General features: G+C 37.7%; 1 protein-coding gene across 1 annotated transcript; it reads right to left on the bottom strand.

Moving 5' to 3' along the window:
- Window positions 1-7,825: 7,825 nt before the first annotated feature.
- Window positions 7,826-15,811, bottom strand: LOC117238316 (zinc finger CCCH domain-containing protein 28-like). Its single transcript, XM_033503152.1, has 3 exons — window positions 15,692-15,811; window positions 9,298-9,382; window positions 7,826-8,278 (listed from the first exon to the last, which is right to left on the bottom strand). The coding sequence occupies exons 1-3, from the start codon at window positions 15,782-15,784 to the stop codon at window positions 8,130-8,132; spliced, it is 327 nt and encodes a 108-aa protein (XP_033359043.1). The 5' UTR covers window positions 15,785-15,811; the 3' UTR covers window positions 7,826-8,129.
- Between the last annotated feature and the right edge of the window lie 3,294 nt (window positions 15,812-19,105).

Genomic DNA, 19,105 nt, shown 5'->3' with positions numbered 1-19,105 from the left:
GAGCAATCGTGGACGGTTGCTCCGAAGTGTATTTGGATTTCTTCGAAGAACGACTACCGATCGATTATACGTTCTTCTCTAAAAAAGAAAAAATCAAATTTCATCGGCATTTACCGCATCGAGACAAAGTTAATCTTACGGTGAATCAAAGTGGCCTACGGGATCGAGTTTTCCTATCTTTCGTAATATTCGACGTACTACGGCCGTAATATCGAACGCAATACCGAACATCCACGTTTACTCGATATCCACGTCATCCACGTGAACCAGGGTTATTCGTTAGCCACGCAAAGCTGCGTTCATTGTTAAAGCGACAGCATATATTATAGATCGTCCTACGAACCCGTTATCGCCAGACTAAACTTGGACGATCGTTGAAAATCGTCGATTCCCTATCGGTTAAAAAAGAATCGTATTACCTCTGGCGACACAGCATTTAGCGCGAGCGAATTCTTTGCCTGTTTTACAAATAATTTGTTTTTATCGCTTTGTGTGATTGCTTGCTGCAACAGCTAAAACCCTTGACTCAAGTTGGGAAGCTTAAACTCCAGTGAATTTGTCGTATCGTTATTATATTTTTTCTTCCTCGAGATTTCTTATCTTCTTCTTAATCGTCCTTTCTTTCTCTAATAATATTTCTCTCTTAACTCGCGTGTTCTCTTATCCCTATACGTATATACACATATGTCGCTTTGTTATTTGCTGTCGTTAATTCTCTTTTCTTCCTTCGTCTTTCTTTCTTTTTTTTTTTTTTTTTTTTTTGACATTTTCAGAATGGTAACGGAATAGTAGCATTTTGTAGCATTTTTCGTTCCTATTCTTCGTCTCTCTTTCTCCTTTCGTTTTCTGCCGTTTACTATCATTCGTTATACTTCTACTTGGTGTATACGGTTGCTGATTTGGTATCGAAGGGAAAGACGGCTTCACGCTTTTGCTCGATCGTTCCTTCGTTCTTCTTCTCTTCTTTGTCTTTCGTCTACTACTCTATCTCGGTTCGTTCGAAGATTCAACGCATCACCGATCCAAAAATCGAAAAATTCGTTGATCGACAGTAGGAAAATCTTTCATTGGAATTTCGGTTATGGTTTCCTTTTTATCTCTGTGTTTTATTTTTTGCTTCGACAGGGCAAACCTTTCGTTCTTCGCGCATATTTCACAGACGAAATGAAAACGTTATAAAATAAAAGTTTTTAATTGCAAAGACTGGCAGCAATCGGGACGAATTGTATTTGAACGTTTTTCTTGGACTATTATCGACAAATTTATCTAACGACAACGATCTCAGTTCACCCACGATCGAAGCAGAGGCATCGAGTTTCACGTGAACGGAAAAATTAGTCGAAAAATCTGGCCTACCGATAACATCACATTAAAAACATCTCGCCGTTATTACTCACGGCGCTATTGAACCACTTAAATGGACATTCGTTTAATTATTGTACTTAGTTTTTATACATACACGATACAACGTACTTGCGTACTTCTCGAGTTTATTATACTTTTTCTTTATCTAAATTCTATGTATGTACATGCATATGCTAGTTGCGGGCACGGAGGAACTCGTCCGTCTATTATCGATTTCCTTTGTCATCTGTCGCGGTAACTCGTCTATCGAACGTTTAGTAGCCCAAAAGGAAAATAGAAAATCGAAACAGTTGTTCAGAGTTTTCCTTCGATGATATTTCGTAAGGTGAGCCGAGTTTAAACATTTTCAAGAAACCGTATTTTCCACTAATTCGCGCTAGACCGTACAAGGAAAGTTGACAACCGATCGCTGTGTATCTAGAGACAATAAAGAGCGGGTGAAAAAAGGTAAATGGAAAAAGAAAAGATCGTTCGTATCACGTTCGTAGACGTATCCAACGTTTTAAGAATTCTCGATACTTTGTAAGTCCTGGTAAGTTTCTTTCCTTTTTTTCTCTCTCGAAGTAACATTTCTACCTTATATACACGAGTACTCTACAAGTGTCGAACTTTCGCTCGTGAATCTTTCCCCCCTAATACCAACGAAGAAACAAAAGGAAACGTACAAGAAGAAAGAAAGCAAGAAAAGAAGAAGGAAAGAATGTGAACGAAAAGAAGAAAGAAAGAAAGAAAAAAACGAAAAACGTCGGTGTGTATGTGTGTGTACATATACACATATATATATCTATATTTCGATTGATTTGTTCCATTTCGTTTTTCGTTCACATAATTTTCGTACACGCTCGTTATCCACGAGCATGCGTATATGCTTTAATTTCTCCTCTCTTGTATATATGTATATACGTGTTCTTTGATTCTTAAATGCTGTACAGGAACATTTATACTTGCTTAATCGTTTAGATCGCACTTTCCATATTTTTTTCCTTTTTTTTCGCTCTTTTGTATTCAATAATAGTTTTAATAACCTATATTTATTATAATACGCTTATATCCTGTCAATTAGAGTACTTTGTTATACTTATGTCCGTTTAAATAATTAACGCTAACGTCCCGTTTCTCGAGTTATCGTAGTTAACAAATCGATCTTAATAAAAAAATAGAAAATATTAACAATTAAAAGAAAAACAGTTTGTTTCGAAATCGTCTTAGAAAAAACAAACGACGCGACTGTCTCGCTCTGTGGATGAGTGTCTGTATCTCTGTATGTATTTGCGTGTACGGAGAAGTAGAGATGCGGGTAGAGATGCCGCGATTATCGCTATATTATCGATAAAATATTCGATGAACGTATACAACGATGATACGATATCCGGCGAACAGATGCGACTGCAAACACTGTACAACGCTCAACGAATTGATCGCTAGACCGCGCGTTTATCGCGAATTTAAAGATACGAAAACGTAGATAATTTAAAATAGACAAATTTGCGGATCCATCTCACTCTTTACGAAACGAATCTTCGGGCAGAAAATACGTTTCGTTCCAAGCCGCTTTGCGTGCAACCGTACATCTCGCGCGTTTAGTTCCATTTGACTTATCGATAAACCAACGATATAATCGATAATGTTACTGATAACAGCATCTCTATGGAGAATTGAAAAGAGCGCGCAAAGGACCCCGGCCCATCGCGAATAATGACTAGCGCAGCAACGTGTCTTCTCGTTTGCAATCTTAAATCCGAGAGATCGACGAACCGGCTCGCTCTTTGAGCCACTTGGTCGGGAAAGTGGGTGAAAGTCTTTCCTGGACGGTCATGTTCTTTTATTTTGTTTCACTCTATATGTAACCGAACTTAAGAAACAGATAACAAGAGAAATAATCATAGTAGTAATAATATTAACTCTCCGTAGCACCTTTCGATTCGTTTGGGTACGAGCCAATATCTTGTTCGAACATTGGAAAATTTTAAATAAACAAAGTGGCACCGAGAATACTATAGAGAGTTAATAACAAAAATAATGATAATAATAATAATAATAATAGTTAGATAATAATAGTAATGATAATAATAATAATAATAATAATAATAATAATAATAATAATAATAATAATAATAATAATAGTTAATCCTAATGATAACAGACATCGACTAAACATGGAAAAAATCAAAGTAACGCGATTAAAAAAAGTCTCTCAAAGAATAAAAAAACTCGTCAATTGAAACTAACGATAGACGGAATAAATACTTCATTCACATCGCGAAATAGTTTCTCTATACTTTCTCACTGCCTTTTTCTGTTTTTTTCTTTTTTCTTTTTTTTTTTTTGTAAGCTAGTTGCCGATAGAAAGAACTATACGCAATCGCGATATAATACTCTTTACGTTGTATGCACGACGATTGCACTACATTGTTACCTTTATTCCGATTGCTACGCTAAACGAACGAAAAATGGATAGAAGGAAATCATTAAAAGAAATAAACGTGTAGTAAAATAAAGGTTGAAATAAATGTGGCGTACGGACAGAATTAAGGAATTAAATACTAGTACGGTAGATATATCGGTCAACGTTCCTACGCGATATATAAAAAATAAAAACGAACATTAATTGTATAGCTAATATCGTGAAACAGAGACGGGGTGAAGGAGCGAAAGACAAAATGTGCAAAGGTATGTACGGACGACGAACAACTTCGTTGTCGACGGTGGGTCCTTCGCGCGACACCGGGAAAAACTTAAATCGATCGATCGATCGATCGTCCTTTTAGTCGTTAGGCTATGAATACTTATGCATTTATGGAAAATTTAAATATAGAAAAACGCGCAGAATGCATCTTCCTATAACTGTCAGCGTCTCTACAACTGCCATGACATTCTACTTAATGGGGTTAGTAAAACGTATCAAAGAAAGGGTTTTATCAGCAAGTTAGATTTACACGAAGACAAAGCGACAGCACGGATGTTGTTTGTATCTAGTATTTAAAAATCAATGTTTAAAAACCATAGTATAGTTTTAGCATTAAGAACGCCACTACGCAAGCAGAAAGTAATTACAGAGTAAGACAGTCAATAAAAAAGTCCGGCAGTCATCTGATCACAGTCATCGGGACTGACAATTATTGGCTGACAGTCATACGAACATTGAAATCTTTCGCAGATTATAATCAATTTTTTACGCTTAGGGCATAAAACTATTTCTCTTTTGCAAAAGACATGGCAGTTGTAGGAACATCCGCCCTATGCAAAAATATAGAAAGTATCTACGAAATACTCGTTATACTACTTCAAATTTGAAACAAATTTCTGTTTACATTCCGTTTGTTTAGTTCTATGCATAAAAATATGAATTTGCACGTATATTCGCAATTTAGTTTCTATTCGCGATTAATGGTTCGCTGATAGCGCACGTGAATCTATACTTTATCGAAAAATATCATTGGAAACGCAACGTGTTTGAAAGAAACGTAGGAACCGAAAAGCTATTTCACGTCGAATTCGTCTTGCGAACAGCGATAGATATAAAAAACAATATTTTTATTTCTCGTGTGTGGTCTTTTAACCATTGTCCGTGCTAAATCTTTTTTCTGTACTATCTTCCTTTCTATCTATCATTTCTCCATTACTGTTTAATTAAATATAATTTCTTGTATAATATGTATATATGTATATATGTGGGTATGTGTGTGGGTATGTATATGTATATGTATATATATATATACATATATATATACATATATTTATCACGTACATTCGTCGTAATGTTAATATTTAAATAGCGTTCACTCGCCTAAGAGTATGTCGATCATCGGTGTTTCCCTTCGCGAAATGGAGACAAATATGAAAAAAAAAGAAGAGGGAAAAAGTGAATGAAAAATGTTGCGGAAACTTTGAGACTCGCCGGAAACCACGTCATAAGGCTTCGTACCTTCCTCGGAAGGATACATTCATTTTTGTTTTCTTTACGTATGTATATATATATACACAATATATACACATATATGTATATATAATATATGTAATATATATATGTATATTTATATATAATACGCGTAATATACGTGTATATATTCGTTTCGTCGTTTAATCTACGATTGTAATTCTGCTTTTATTATTTCCTTCCTTCGATTTCCATTTCTATATTTTCTTTAGTTTGCCGTAAAATTTCTTGCGAAGTCAATGCCGCCTGGCGCGTGTGCACGTACATTCGATAGATCAGCTGAAACGTGCGTGCATACGCGCAATTATATCGACGTAGAAACAAAATATCAGTGGATTTAGTTTAGTGTATATACGAGTATAAAAAACTTCGTTATTCGATATATCGGGGTCAGTTCTCTTCTTTGACTGCGTATACGTCCCTTGAAGTTTGTTAGATTCAGTGATTGCCGTTGCTGGATTTATGGCTGACCAATGTACATCTTTAACCCTCGTGATGATGGTAATTTATTTAACTTTGCTCGAACTTGTAAACCAATTCGACGAAAGAACGCAGAGAAATTATTTTCCAGCGAGTCGAAATCAACATTAGGATAACAACATTAATGGTATCATATTATGTACAATATGACTTTCTTACGATGTAAATTATCTTTAAACTATCTCATTTTAATAACTTATCTAGATATATTTATCCATGCTACGCACTATATAAAATATTCTATGAAGTATTCATAAAATATCACAATAACGTTTAAACAGAAATTGCGTTAACGTTTCGCCCGTTGTCGAAATCATTAATCAACTTCTCCCAGCGTTCTTACCGATTCACTGAAATACGATAAAATAGCCGAACCAACATCAAAAGGATTAAATAATTCTATCAAGTATTCCCATCGGTCTGAGCCAGCCTACTCGTACGATATGAATTCGTTCGATTGCTACGAACGTGGAGAAATTTTACGATCCTACAACTCGGAATTCTCTGTTCCCGGGAGATCGTATAACTCCTAACCACGTTTCCCTCTGTATGCATAGTACGTGTATAATATACGTACACATAGTAGTACCAAGATCTTTACGGAACATCAACGCTCTATCAGCGTATTCCCTCGTTTTACTCTCGCGAATATTCGCCTTTCTGTCTAGAAAATGTGTCTCGCGATGAACTGCCAGCTACGTCGTCTCGTTTCTTTTACCCGTTTTCGATCAGCAATCGCGTGGAAGAACATAGAAATCTCGAATCCAACAAGACACTCGAGGCAAATGGAAGTTTTCAAAGGAAATGTGTGCTTTTTGCAAGGTATTTTGAAATTAAAAGATACTTCCAAGTGGATGTAGTTAAGAAATCGACAAATGGAGGATACGATTTAAAAGATATAACGAGTTTTCAGGGAAAACGGAGATTTGGTTTGAAAAATTTGACGGTGAGATACTAGGTAGAAATACGAAGACTTAAATCTTCGTTATCTCGCTACCTTCGGCAATTCTATTGTAAATTAAGTATCGGAAATTCGATAACAATCGCTTAGAAACGAATGGCATATGGAATAATCAAAGTTTAGAAAGCAAGATCAGTTAACTCGTGCGATACGTAAATTTCAAACGAATAAAAACGTTTAAAAAGCAGAAATTGTCAAAATCCACTTGCTCTCTTAGCGAGCTAGACTAGACAGGTTTGCGACTCTCTTTCATGGAAGTCTAAGTGAACGAAGAAGGAAAGAAGGCAAGGTTAAGGAAGACCTCGTGTACTGGCACTCGATCGTGACGTGTTTCGAGCATCCTCTCGAGGACGTTTCTCTCGCTGACGCGACGCGACTTGGCTGATTTTCAATTTCAACGACCACTCGATATGTCTGCTTCAGTCAGAAATACCGTATCCTCTTTTTCTGACCAATTCGCACGAACGAAACGCTTTTATCGTCTCAGCATGGAGAAATTTTCGTTCTCGCGAGATAATCGGCTAACCTCGACTCTCGAACAGTAAATTACGCTTCGTGGCGACTAAACGCGCAAATAATCTACGAATGGTCTGCTAGAAATCGATAGCAAATTTCCATCCATTGGGAGTGAAGCTCGCAGAATTGCTTTGACGAGGGAATTGTTTCTACGAACGAATTTAATTTCGTGCGTTTCTTCTTTTTCATCTTCAAGGGACGACATGAGAAAGAGAATGGCCAGGAAGAGAAACGAATTCGTACAGTTCCTTTTTCAACTTGTGAAACGACGAACGACGATTTCATTCCTCTGTCCGACCTTTCCTCTTTGATTCGCGTTTGATACGCTAGCCTTTTCTCCTGATCTCTATCTGGCTCGACGAAAACCTACGCATTGGAGGAGATTCGCAGAGGAGGATGAAATAGAATCGAAACTCGGTTCTTTCGATGTCGCTGACAACGACGACGACGACAACGGCGACGACGACGATGACGACGACGACGACGACGGCGACGACGACGACGAAGAGAACGATGAGGACGAAAACATTGAAACACACATTCCCCTTGATACGTCTCTCTTTTTCTTTTTGTTCTCGTCGATCTTGTTCAACGATCAGGATGATCGTGATCCGGCAAAACCTGCGCTTGACAAGCTCTTGTGTTTGTTCGTTTTCTGGTAGTGCCTCTTTCTCGTTCTCGTTTTTGTTCGTTACTTGTTTTTTTTTTTTTTTTGTAGTTTTCTTTTTGTTCTTTTTTTGTCCCTTTTTTTCTTTGTCAAGTCCCTTTTTTCCGCTCTCTAGCTTCTGCTACTGTATCACTCTTGTCTGTCGGTTCCTTCTTGCTCGCCTCGTCGTGAATTACATATATCCGCTAAACGAGAAGGAGTAACTAGGGCGTCGCAGGCGATGTGATCGCCATGAGAGGTGCTGGCGGCAACGCGACCGGTATGTGATAATATTTACACTGGGGCCGCATGCACGCGCCCTTCACTGCGTCCCTGCACACGGTCACGCGATTCTCGATCACCTCCACGTTTCCTGGAAATGTTCAAACGGTCATCGATTAGACATATGGAAAAATCGATAACAATTTTTGGTGAATTTTAATGTGTCGATGATCTTCGTATAACGACGCTTTATGATTAGCTAAGGATATCTGCAAACCTTCGATTTCGCTTCTAATTTCTTTCTCCATGATGCCAAGGTATTATACTACGTTAATTATACTTATATATGTAATATTTATAATATTTATAAAATGGATATGTATATATATCCAATAAGATGGTATTATGATTATACGATAAACATTACGATTGTTTCTTTCTTTTTGAAATTCTTAGATTTTTCTAATCTTCTCCGGTCATTCCTTGAATTTACAGACTATTCACGAACAGTTTAGCAGTAAACTATCATTTTTATTAGTCGCGGCTAGCTAGTCTAGTAATTCGTGACTTTGACGAAGTTACGTGCAGTTGGAAACAGCGGTGACCAATAGATTTGTCATCCGTCGCACATTACGAGCATGATTGTTTTGTGGCGAATGCGCGGTCGTCAACTGCAAAATGGCTGCAAAATACAAATGCTGTTTGGCCGGCCATTCGATACGATATCTAGGCCGGCACAAATACATCGTGCTGGAATATACATAATTTGAGAAATTTGTACATTCTCTTTGCATCGAATCGGTTTTAAAGTAATATTTTAATTGAAAAATCCAATTAGTCGATTCTTTTTACCTCCTGCCACTGAATCTTCAAATACTTTAAGCTCATATTTGAACAAAAAAATTATATTTCAGCCAAAGTCTTTTAATCTCGCTGACAACGCGGAATAACAACCTATGGCATTGTACTCACCATCTTGTGTCGCTGAAAGAAAATTCAATTAATCGTTCAACGGAATAAAAGCGCAATGGAATAAGAATGAGAAGAGAAACGAAGGAACTGTTAGAAAAAAGAAAAAAAAAAAAGGCAAAGGAACGATAAGCTTCGATGTTCAACGAAATCGCCGCAAGTTGCCGAGAGGAATTGCGGCAAATGGCGCCGGAAACTCACCGTCACTGAGATGGATAAACTTGCAGGCGGGACGGTTGCACACTTGTCGATTAAAATCTTGGCACACCGGGAGGGTGTCCAGTAACTGAAAGAAAATGTGCCAGGTATTTTTATAAAACGGATAGTTTCGAGATTTACGCGAACGATAGTTACAAGGAAAAGGAGGGAAAAAAAAACAACTTTCAACAGTGTCTCGCATCAGTCGTTCTTCACAAGCAGACGCCATTCGCGCGTTTCCACAAACAGAGCGAAGACAAGTGTCTTGTCTTTCTCTCACAGAGACACCCACACGCACACATGTTCTTTGAAAATCATTGAACACACACATTCAAACTCATTTCAGTGTTAGAGCATATTCACGGTACATTACATGCTCTAAAAAATCGGATCGTATATGAATATTAATTAATTGCTACTGGCACACGAATAATCGACCGAGCGTGATAGATCTTGTACGATTTGAACGACTCTTTTCATCTGGTTCGTCTGATTTGAAAAATAGTTATTCGCGGAGGTCGATTGTTCGTGCAGATCGAATTAAGAAGAAAATTTGCAGTAGAACTTTTCTTTTTCAAACTGGTCATTCCCTACTTTCTCTATCGTGAGTCGAGACATTGTACTCTATGAGACTGATTACTTCTTTACTTTTTCATTCGGCATCGACGTGAAGCAAGTCGATCATTAGCTTGCTACTACCGTGATCGTTCTTACGACACGACACGACACGACACGACACGACAAGACACGACACGATACACGTTCATTGAAAGAATTGGTGTGATTCGAATGGGCGAGAACAAAGGACTCGTTTCACTTTTCTATGCGAACTGTTTTTCACCGGTGAGTCTGTGACATATATGTAACAATTTTATCTATCTGTTTTCTGTCATCTTTTCTCTATTCGATTTTCTCTTTTTTCTCAACATTCCCAACACTTTGTGTGCAAGGAGCGTGCCTATAAACGAGGATCGTTTGATTCGCAAATTTTCATCACGAGACATTCGACGTAGAAATTACTGCGCTAGAAAAAACTGTATCTTGCTGAAAGTCGATTTTCAGTTACTTTACGTGGTAAAAATGAAATAAAATTGAGTAAACGAAATTAAGTTGAAAATGTAATATATCGGTATTCGTTCTTTACGTAAGAAAGAGTCAATCAATTTGCGAATCAGGTGTGGAAGCCCTCTTCTCAGCGGGCCATTCAGCACAATGACTAGACTGAAGTATTAGTGTTAACAAAATCTGTGTATGGAATACAGGAAGGCAACGAGCATCGCTCGTCTAAGCTGTTCCCTTTCTTTTTTCGATTCTTTGACTGGGAACCGAGGGTGCTAAAACAGTGACTTTAAAACGCAAAAACCTGGCTGCAGCAAGATGAAAGAACAACAATCGTAATACGTAAATTGGTGTGCATGTATATATATAATATGAGCGTGGTTGAACAACACACGAGAATATATCCTTCACTACTTTTTCTTTCCTTCGTGCAAGCTCCGATTAGTCGAAATACGTTTTTACGATTTCTTCAGTTTCAAGAGTTTCGCAGAAATTTGAACGAGAACGACAAACTTTGAGAAACTATTTCTCAAATACCAAGACAAAAAAATTAAAAAATTGGTAAGAGAAAAAGACACGAAAAAATGCCAGTTCCAGATTATCAAAACGAAAAATGTGAATTACAAGAAAAAAAAAAAAAGAAAACAAAAAGAAAAATAGAGTCAATATAAACGAAGGAATTTTCGAACGATGAAAATAAAAAATAAAAAGGCTCAGGTGAAGCGAGACATTTCTACCCAACTACGTTACTATCCGTTCCTTTGATTACCCCCGAGCGAAAGATGTTATGCATATTATATGTACACACACACACATAGAAACACACACGTACACTCGTATCTAGGGAAAGATTATCGATGTACATATATATATATATATGTATATATATACGTATACACACACATATATATATATATATATGCCCGAGAGAATATATATATATGAATATAGACAAATGCAGCAAAAAAAAAAAAAAGAAAAAATAGATTAAACATCAAATTCCAGAGAACTGGTATTGGTGTTAGCAAAAAACGTTAGGTCAGAAGCAGTTAACAACCTACCAGAGACAGAGTATTATGTATATGAAATAAAAAATAAGAGATAATTAAAAACAAACAAAACGAAGAAAAGAGAAAAATAAAAACAGAGGGGGAACAATGAGAATAAAAACAACGAAATCAATCGTTTAAATAATGGATCGTAATGATAATTGTCGCGAGCGAAAGTAATAGTACCATAGGCTCACCATAAAAGCGTGCAAAATATACTTGTAACGAAAAAGATTAAGATAAACAAATGCTGAACTTGTACTGACAAAAAAAAAAAAAGAAAAAGAAAAAATAAGAAAAGCGACGACTGGAATTAAATTACGTACTCTTCTCTCGTCACGAAGCGATCATCGATCGAATTTTTCTCGCGTGTTATGCAATTGGAAATTGACAACCAATTGGAAATTGCTACAGAGAATACAATAAAAAAAAAAAAAAAGAAAGAAAAATGGAAAATTATGGATAATGAAGAACCTTTGCGCGAGAAACAAGACATAATAAGATGGTAACAACGAATAATGGTACAGATATAGAGTAACGAGACTAATCGTCAATCGTAATAATCAGAAGAATAACGATAACAAGAGTAAGAATAATAACTATGTAATAACTTTTGCAACTGCGTAGAGATAATTTGCTACAAACACAGAGTCTGGTCATGCAAATAATGGCCCGGGAGAAGGGGGGTTGGTTCATTCTGCTTGGGTGATCGATTAGAGTCGCGATTTTCCACGTTATCTTTCTTTTTCTTTCACGAAGATCGTGTCCCTTTCGCGTGTTATCTCTCGATCGAACAGACAGAATTCTAGCAGTGAATTTTCCCGAAAAAACGAATAAACACGAGAAAAAGGAAGGAAGTAAACCCCCATCCCTCTAAATACGATTAAGGAAAATCGTCTAATCAATAATACGATATGTGGATCGCGATGATCTTAACTCGGATATACTCGTTGTACGTACTTGCAAAAGGATGATAGCGCGATGTACCTAATTATATTTCGTACTGTCTAACGTCTCTTCGGAAGGAAGTAAACTACCTTAGGTAGTAAAAATTTGCGAGTGAGACAAATGAAACGAATTTTGTTGGTACGACCGATCGATCGATTCGTTCGAGGGGAGGGGGATCGCGCAGAGACAACGGAGCCCCTCCTCATCACCCAAGCAATTCGTGTGCTGCCAAAAGCCGACTTGAGAGGACCGCCGAAAGGGTTTTTGGTTCGCGTGCGTGAATTACGAGATTTATAGACACACACATCCACTCACTACTAAAGCTACGAGAAATAAAAAGTAAATATAGATAGAGAATATATAGAATAGATAGACACAGGGAAGAGACAAAGAAAGGTGGTAAGATATCCATCGGTGGACGAGAATATCATCCACGCCAGCGAACCAAACCGCCCGTTGGTGGCTGGACAAAAGTCAGCGGTTATTGGCATTCGTATAAAAAATGTGGAGATGGGATGTCGTAAAAGCTGTCAAATTAATAATATTCTACTGCAAATAAGTTCAACGCTAGGTCAACTGCGACTCCGCAACCATAACAATAAGAGCTAATTACGCTCACGAATAAAAGTGTAGGTTCAATCATAGAGAATACAACGTATGATTGAACGTTAAACAGAGACAGAGTATTAAAACGAAAAACAAAAAACAAAAAAGAGAAAAACGTCCACCCGACTCGAAGAGAGAGATCGCGAAAAGTAATGCTAACAAAATGGCGATCGACGCTGCGGATCGTCTCACGTTCTTTCTTTCTTTCTTTCTCTTTTTTCTTCTATGTACTAGCTAGAAAGCTTTGTCAACGTGTTCTCTGCGTTTTGCGCGTTGATAAATAAAAAAAAAAAAAAAAAAAAAGAAGAAGAAAAAGGAGACACGCTACAGCGAGAAACCTGTGCCCGCGGCCACGCGTTTTCGATTCTTGGCCCCGTAGTCCGATTTTGTTTTATTTTTTTCCTTTTTTTACCTATCGTTTTCCCGGTTACGTAATGCGTCAGAAGCTCTCTATGCAAGCGACAGGATTGTTCCGTGTTTTCGATTGGCGACAGCGGTAAATTAGAATGGTCTGGAGAGCGTTCAGAGAGCGGGGAAAAAAGTGTTGCACGTCACGTGGAGAATCGTTTTGAAAATTCAAAAAGCTGTTACTATCGCGATGGCACTTTTTTCCTCTTTTTCTTTTTATCTGCTCTTGTTAAAACACGCGTGTTCTGCGCGGTTCAATTTAGAGGATCACGCCATTGTCGTTTTTATAGAATTCAACTTGATTGTTTTGAAAGAACCGTATAGGAGGGTTGGAAACGTAGGAAATGATGATATTTGTCGTACAACTGTAAAAGGAGCGATTCCTTCGAAATTGATCGAACATTTTTCTTAATAAAATTTTCTTGCGCCAATCTTTCTTCTCGAGAAAATCAATTGCTTTCCGTGTACTTTGCTAACGTATTAACATCGCATCGTCTCGTATCTCCAAGATACAACGTTTCTTACAAGAAAATTTTATCTTATATCGTCGACTCGTGTTTCCATAAAGAATCACCACTTTTATCAATTGCGCAATCAATTCGATCATATCCTGCCAATATCGTAATATAGACACGCGAGTTTCGAGGTGGCTCGATGAAATTCGAAGCAACACGCAACCGATGCTAATACAGGGACTATATACTAATATTAATATACATGCAATACACGTTCGGACATTACGTAACAACGGTCCATAACCGTGAGAAATTTTTCTAATGCGATTAAAAAATTAATTAAAAAAAACGATAGATGCATAGAAAAGGGGCGAAGAGACAAATTGATCGAAGTACTGAAGCGTTTTAGGGTAAAGAGAAAAAAAATATACAGGGTGCTTCAAGGTAAATGCTATTTGAGATAGTTTGCAAACTAACAGTTGTATAATGGTAAATGGCAAAAAAGACTGGATTTTTCTTTACTTATTTACGAGAAAGATGAACAATGGCAAATAAATGAAAAGTACAAAATTCGATTTTTTTTTTGCCGGACAAAATATTTTTTCTTTTCTTACATATAATAATCTTCGTTTATCCGTTGTAAATCCATTATAAATCAAAGTTAAGTAACAAAATATATACATAACGTTCTATGTAGAGATATGAAATGAACTTTGGGACAACATAAAAAAGGACAAGTAAAATAATCAGTTTCACCCTCTCCGTCTCTCTCTGTGCAAAAACGATAGAGACATTAGTTTAAATATTGGTTCAAACACCACTATTCTCAAAGCACCCAATGCTCTTCAAATGCGTATCCCGACAATAAGGTCCACAATTAACGCGCAACGTTAATGAAAGAAGCGTAATCAAGACAATGGCATGATAGATATAATAATAATAATAATAATAATGTATATAATATAACAATAACAATATATATATGTATATAATCTATATAATATATACATATATGGCAAAGTCGTACTAATTACTGAATAAGAAGCGTGCATCTCTTTCTTCGTGAATAAGGTTTTCTTTGTTTAAGGGGGAGTGACGACAACGCTTTCGAAATAGCATAATAATAATAACGATAATAATAATAATATTTATCGACGTAATAATAATAATAATAATAATAATAATAATAATAATAGACAAACACCAGATAAGGCAGTGGTTATTCGCAGTTATAGTTGCGGTGAGCAGTCGTGAGGGAGATGCCCCCAAAAGCTACGTGTTAGCCAAAGTTACCGAAGGTTCAGGTATCACGTCCGATCGTTCCAGTTCTTTTCCGAAAATTATAAGAAGCAAGCTAACAACAATTCCTACGTAAAACGTAACAAACCAAATGGTAAATAAATGGTAAAAAGAAACTTCAGAGCGATCGAACGTCTCCCTCCCCCCTGTTAACCTTGAAGGTTAGCAGCATTAAAAGTTCGGGCTTGCATCAAAGCACCAAGACGATCTGCATGAATGTTAAACAATCTCTTTTAGTCGCGAGACCGTGGACAGGAGATCGTCGTGGGTTTCGTTGAAATCCAATGAAGTCTCCATGCCGTAGGCGGCCGCCTAGTTTCTTGCTATACCACAAAAACACCATAGGTAGGACTAATACGTCGCTCTCCTGATCATACCGACAGGATCGTTATTGACAAACAAGAGATTAAAAAGGAACATAAAAAAAGAGAAAAAAAACATAAGAGTGAGAGGTAACACAGGCACATTACCACGCATGCATTTCGAATTTCGTTTCACCTGTTCAATCACCGTCTGGCGCTTCTAATGCAGACCCGAGACTGGGTAAAAAACTGGTTACAATAATGAGTCTACCTGTCCGCAGCTGTCTGTGTAGACGACACAGTGAGCGTTTTGGGGGACCACTTGGGCCCCGACAGTGGCTAAGGCTGCTAAGGCGATCCACATGCAGCAAACGAGGCAGTGTTCGGTACGGTTTTTTTTTATTATTATATATTTTTTTGAAGTATTTGGTAGCAGTAGTTTTTTTTTATTATCATTACATATATTATTATTTTGTATATATATATATTTTAAAATTTGATTTGGTTTGATTTGGTTTTTGGTTTTATTCGTGGTTTTTTATTAGCAGTCGATCGAATTCGGTGGAGAAGGCACCAAAATCAAAGTGAAGTACGCCGAACGTGCCCTCGGAGCACCCAGGTACATGTACACGGAAAAAAAGAATTCGAGTATGTTGTAGGTAATAGTAGTAGTAGTAGTAGTAGTGGTAGTAGTAGTAGTGGTGGTAGTAGTAGTAGTGGTGGTAGTAGTAGTGGTAGTAGTAGTGGTAATAGTATTAGTAGTAGTAGTAGTAGTGGTAATAGTATTAGTAGTAGTAGTAGTAGTAGTAGTTGTAGTAGTGGTAATAGTAGTAGTAGTAGCAGTAGTAGTTGTAGTAGTAGTAGTAGTAGTAGTAGTAGTAGTAGTAGTAGTGGTAATAGTAGTGATGGTAGTAGCAGTAATTGTTGTTGTTGGTTTTATCGATTCAAAGGTGAATATTTTATTATTTTTAAATTATTGTCGTATTAGTCGTCGCATCGTTCGTAGGAAGATGTCCGCCAGAAAAGAGGGAACACGAAGATGTAGTTTTTCGCGATTATTGTTTATTTTTCGCGAAGTTTAGTAATATTTTTTTTAGTAGTGGACATCGTCGCAGCGGTTGCGTTATTCCGTTGTTTCACGATCGGTTTATGGATAAAAATGGTCAACGTTGGCGGCGGGGAATGGCCAAGGGGTTGCGACAGAATGATTGTGTGTATGTCGCGTATGTATGATAAAAATTGTGTGCGACACGCGCGTTATCCGTGTATATATGTACATTTATCATCGTCGTTATACGCGTATCGAAAATTGTCGCGCGAGTCGAAGATGTTCGCGAAGCCATGAAATGATGCGTTTTTTCATGTACAAATGTATTCATGTATATATATATATATCACCATTTTCCATTTTTTGTTGTTGTATTTTTGTTGTATTTTATTGATATTTTTGACGTTTCGTTAATGAGAAAGAATAGATGCATGTACCAGGGTGTAGAAAATGTATATACGCGGACATACATATGCCAAAAAAAACATGGTAAATTATAACGTGAATTACGATTGTCGTCGTTGTTTCACGGGTGATGGGCGGACATGGCGGCGATAATGCGGCAGCGGTGCACACATACCAAGCCAGCGTTCAAATATTTAGTTGTACGTGTGTACGTGTGTGAGTATCGTGTATCGACCACGCGTGAACGCATCGATGACGATCGAGAAACAGATGGATTCCGCGTGATAACACGTGCAGAAAAAAGGATGACCGGAAGTGGAGCGGTATCGGTTTGAGGAATGATTCCGTGAAACGGCCCATCACCGAGATTCGTTCGCCGACCGAGTAATATCGCGTATATTTAATTTATTTTATCGTCGTGATGTAGAAGCGAGCACGTGTGACGGCAGAAAAAGATCGAATAACCGTGTGTGTATAACGAGTGCGAATTTCACGGAGAAAATGGGATAGAAGAGAGAAGACGGTGGCGAGGATAGTAGGGGTATATTCGAGTAGGAAATAGAAAGTGGACAAAACGGGAAGTAGGGAAGAAGAGGAAAGAAAAAGGAGGAAAAGGAAAGAAAGGGAAAAATGAAAATCCCCGCCGAATAGAAACGAAAGGAAGAAAAATTAAAATAGAAAAGGAGGGAAGAAGGAGAGAAGGTGAGGATCGGTCGAACGTGTAGAGGTTCGTTGGCAGCGCACGGATCGGGAAATGGTCACAATCGCCACATGAATGTAATTAATCGGAGAAGGAGTATTCAGGATTGGATTTCGCAGCAGTCGTCGCAGATTCCGTGGAACGGGTGGATAACTCAGGCACGTACGGCGTTTCAGGATCAATTTCAGGATCGGGAGAGGGTGATTCGGGCACGTGCGTTAGAGGGCCGGTGTGGTGCGGTCGTGGTGGACGTTGGCAGAGAGAGTGAGAGAATGAGTGAGTGAGTGAGTGAGTGAGCGTGTGTGTGTGGTGTGCGTGTGTGTGTGTGAGTGAGTGAGTGAGTGAGAGAGAGAGAGAGAGAGAGAGAGCCGGAATAGTAATCGTCGACGGAACCGGAATGTAAGCGTTGACGGGACGGAGATCAAACAATTGTATGCGTGGTAATTTTCGATCGAAAGACGTGCGGTGGAAATCCAGGCGAGGGCAAGCATGAAACAGAAAGTTTAAAGAGAAGATTATGAACGATCGCGCGATTCAACGTGCAACTGATTGCTTTTGCTATCTGGGATCGAATATGTGTGTACACGCAGTGAATTGTTCTCTTTGTTTCCTTTTGCTAGTATGTACCCATGTATATGCGTTTATAGATATTAGGTTGTTCTGTAAATAAACGTCGAGATGCTGTCTCAACCATTCGTAAATATAAAGATAATTCGCAGCGGTTGTTTCCGTCTGCGTTATTTCGTTTAGAACGACGGTCATCTGTATAAACCAGCGAGTTTGTAGAACGTAGAAGAATCGCGCTGTACGAGAAAAAAGTGTAGCGATGACATTTATCATGTAACAACCTAATATGCAGTAACTTGTGTATACGTATGTATGTGAGCACGTTTTACGCTTCAAGAAACAAACAAAATACAGTACAATTCACAGCAATAAATATTTAACTACGTGTCTAACATGGTTTCTCGTTCCGTGACGAGCAACTCTTGTTACGAGAAAGCGGAGAATGAACGATTTCGAACCAAATTTTGTTCGATCTTAATGCAATCGTGCTTTTCCGCGATATAGACGTTTGTAAATAATAAAAAAGATTATATTCGCATGCGCTTAAGCTTCGTTATTTCGGGTTATGTTCGTGTGATTATGTATCCCGTTCGTATTGTGTGAAAATTTATACATATACAGTGTGTTCACGCTATTAATCGGCGCTTCTTTCGTAAATGGCAAATTTATCCTTTTTTATTCTTCTGATTTATCGATGGTAGATTTGCGAATCCATTTACGAAGGAGACGTTGAGAAACAACGAGCGTGCTGTACATGTACGTAAATACCTACTACGTGTATGAATTAACGACGATGTCGCAGCGTTAAAACAGAATCGCAATTATGAAATTAAAATAAACAGAGACAGAGATAGAAATTGCATGAGAGAGAAAGACATAGAAATAGATATAAAGAGATATAGCAAAGAAACAATTTTTATTTCGTTCGTACATGATAGGCGGTGAAAGATACAGAGAAAAAAGAT

This window comes from Bombus vosnesenskii, unplaced genomic scaffold (assembly GCF_011952255.1).
Source record: "Bombus vosnesenskii isolate JDL3184/JDL3185 unplaced genomic scaffold, Bvos_JDL3184-5_v1.1 scf7180000013448, whole genome shotgun sequence".
Classification (NCBI taxonomy): Eukaryota; Metazoa; Arthropoda; class Insecta; order Hymenoptera; family Apidae; genus Bombus; species Bombus vosnesenskii.
The sequence above is the reverse complement of the archived record's forward strand: the minus strand, read 5'-3'. Positions and strand labels throughout refer to the sequence as shown.

Excerpts from the sequence above, each read along its gene's own strand:
- LOC117238316 (XM_033503152.1), bottom strand. The coding sequence starts at position 15,784 with ATGTGGATCGCCTTAGCAGCCTTAGCCACTGTCGGGGCCCAAGTGGTC. Across the intron at positions 9,383-15,691 it reads ACACAGACAGCTGCGGACAG|TTACTGGACACCCTCCCGGT; the intron begins GTAGACTCATTA and ends ATTTTCTTTCAG. Across the intron at positions 8,279-9,297 it reads GTTTATCCATCTCAGTGACG|GAAACGTGGAGGTGATCGAG; the intron begins GTGAGTTTCCGG and ends GAACATTTCCAG.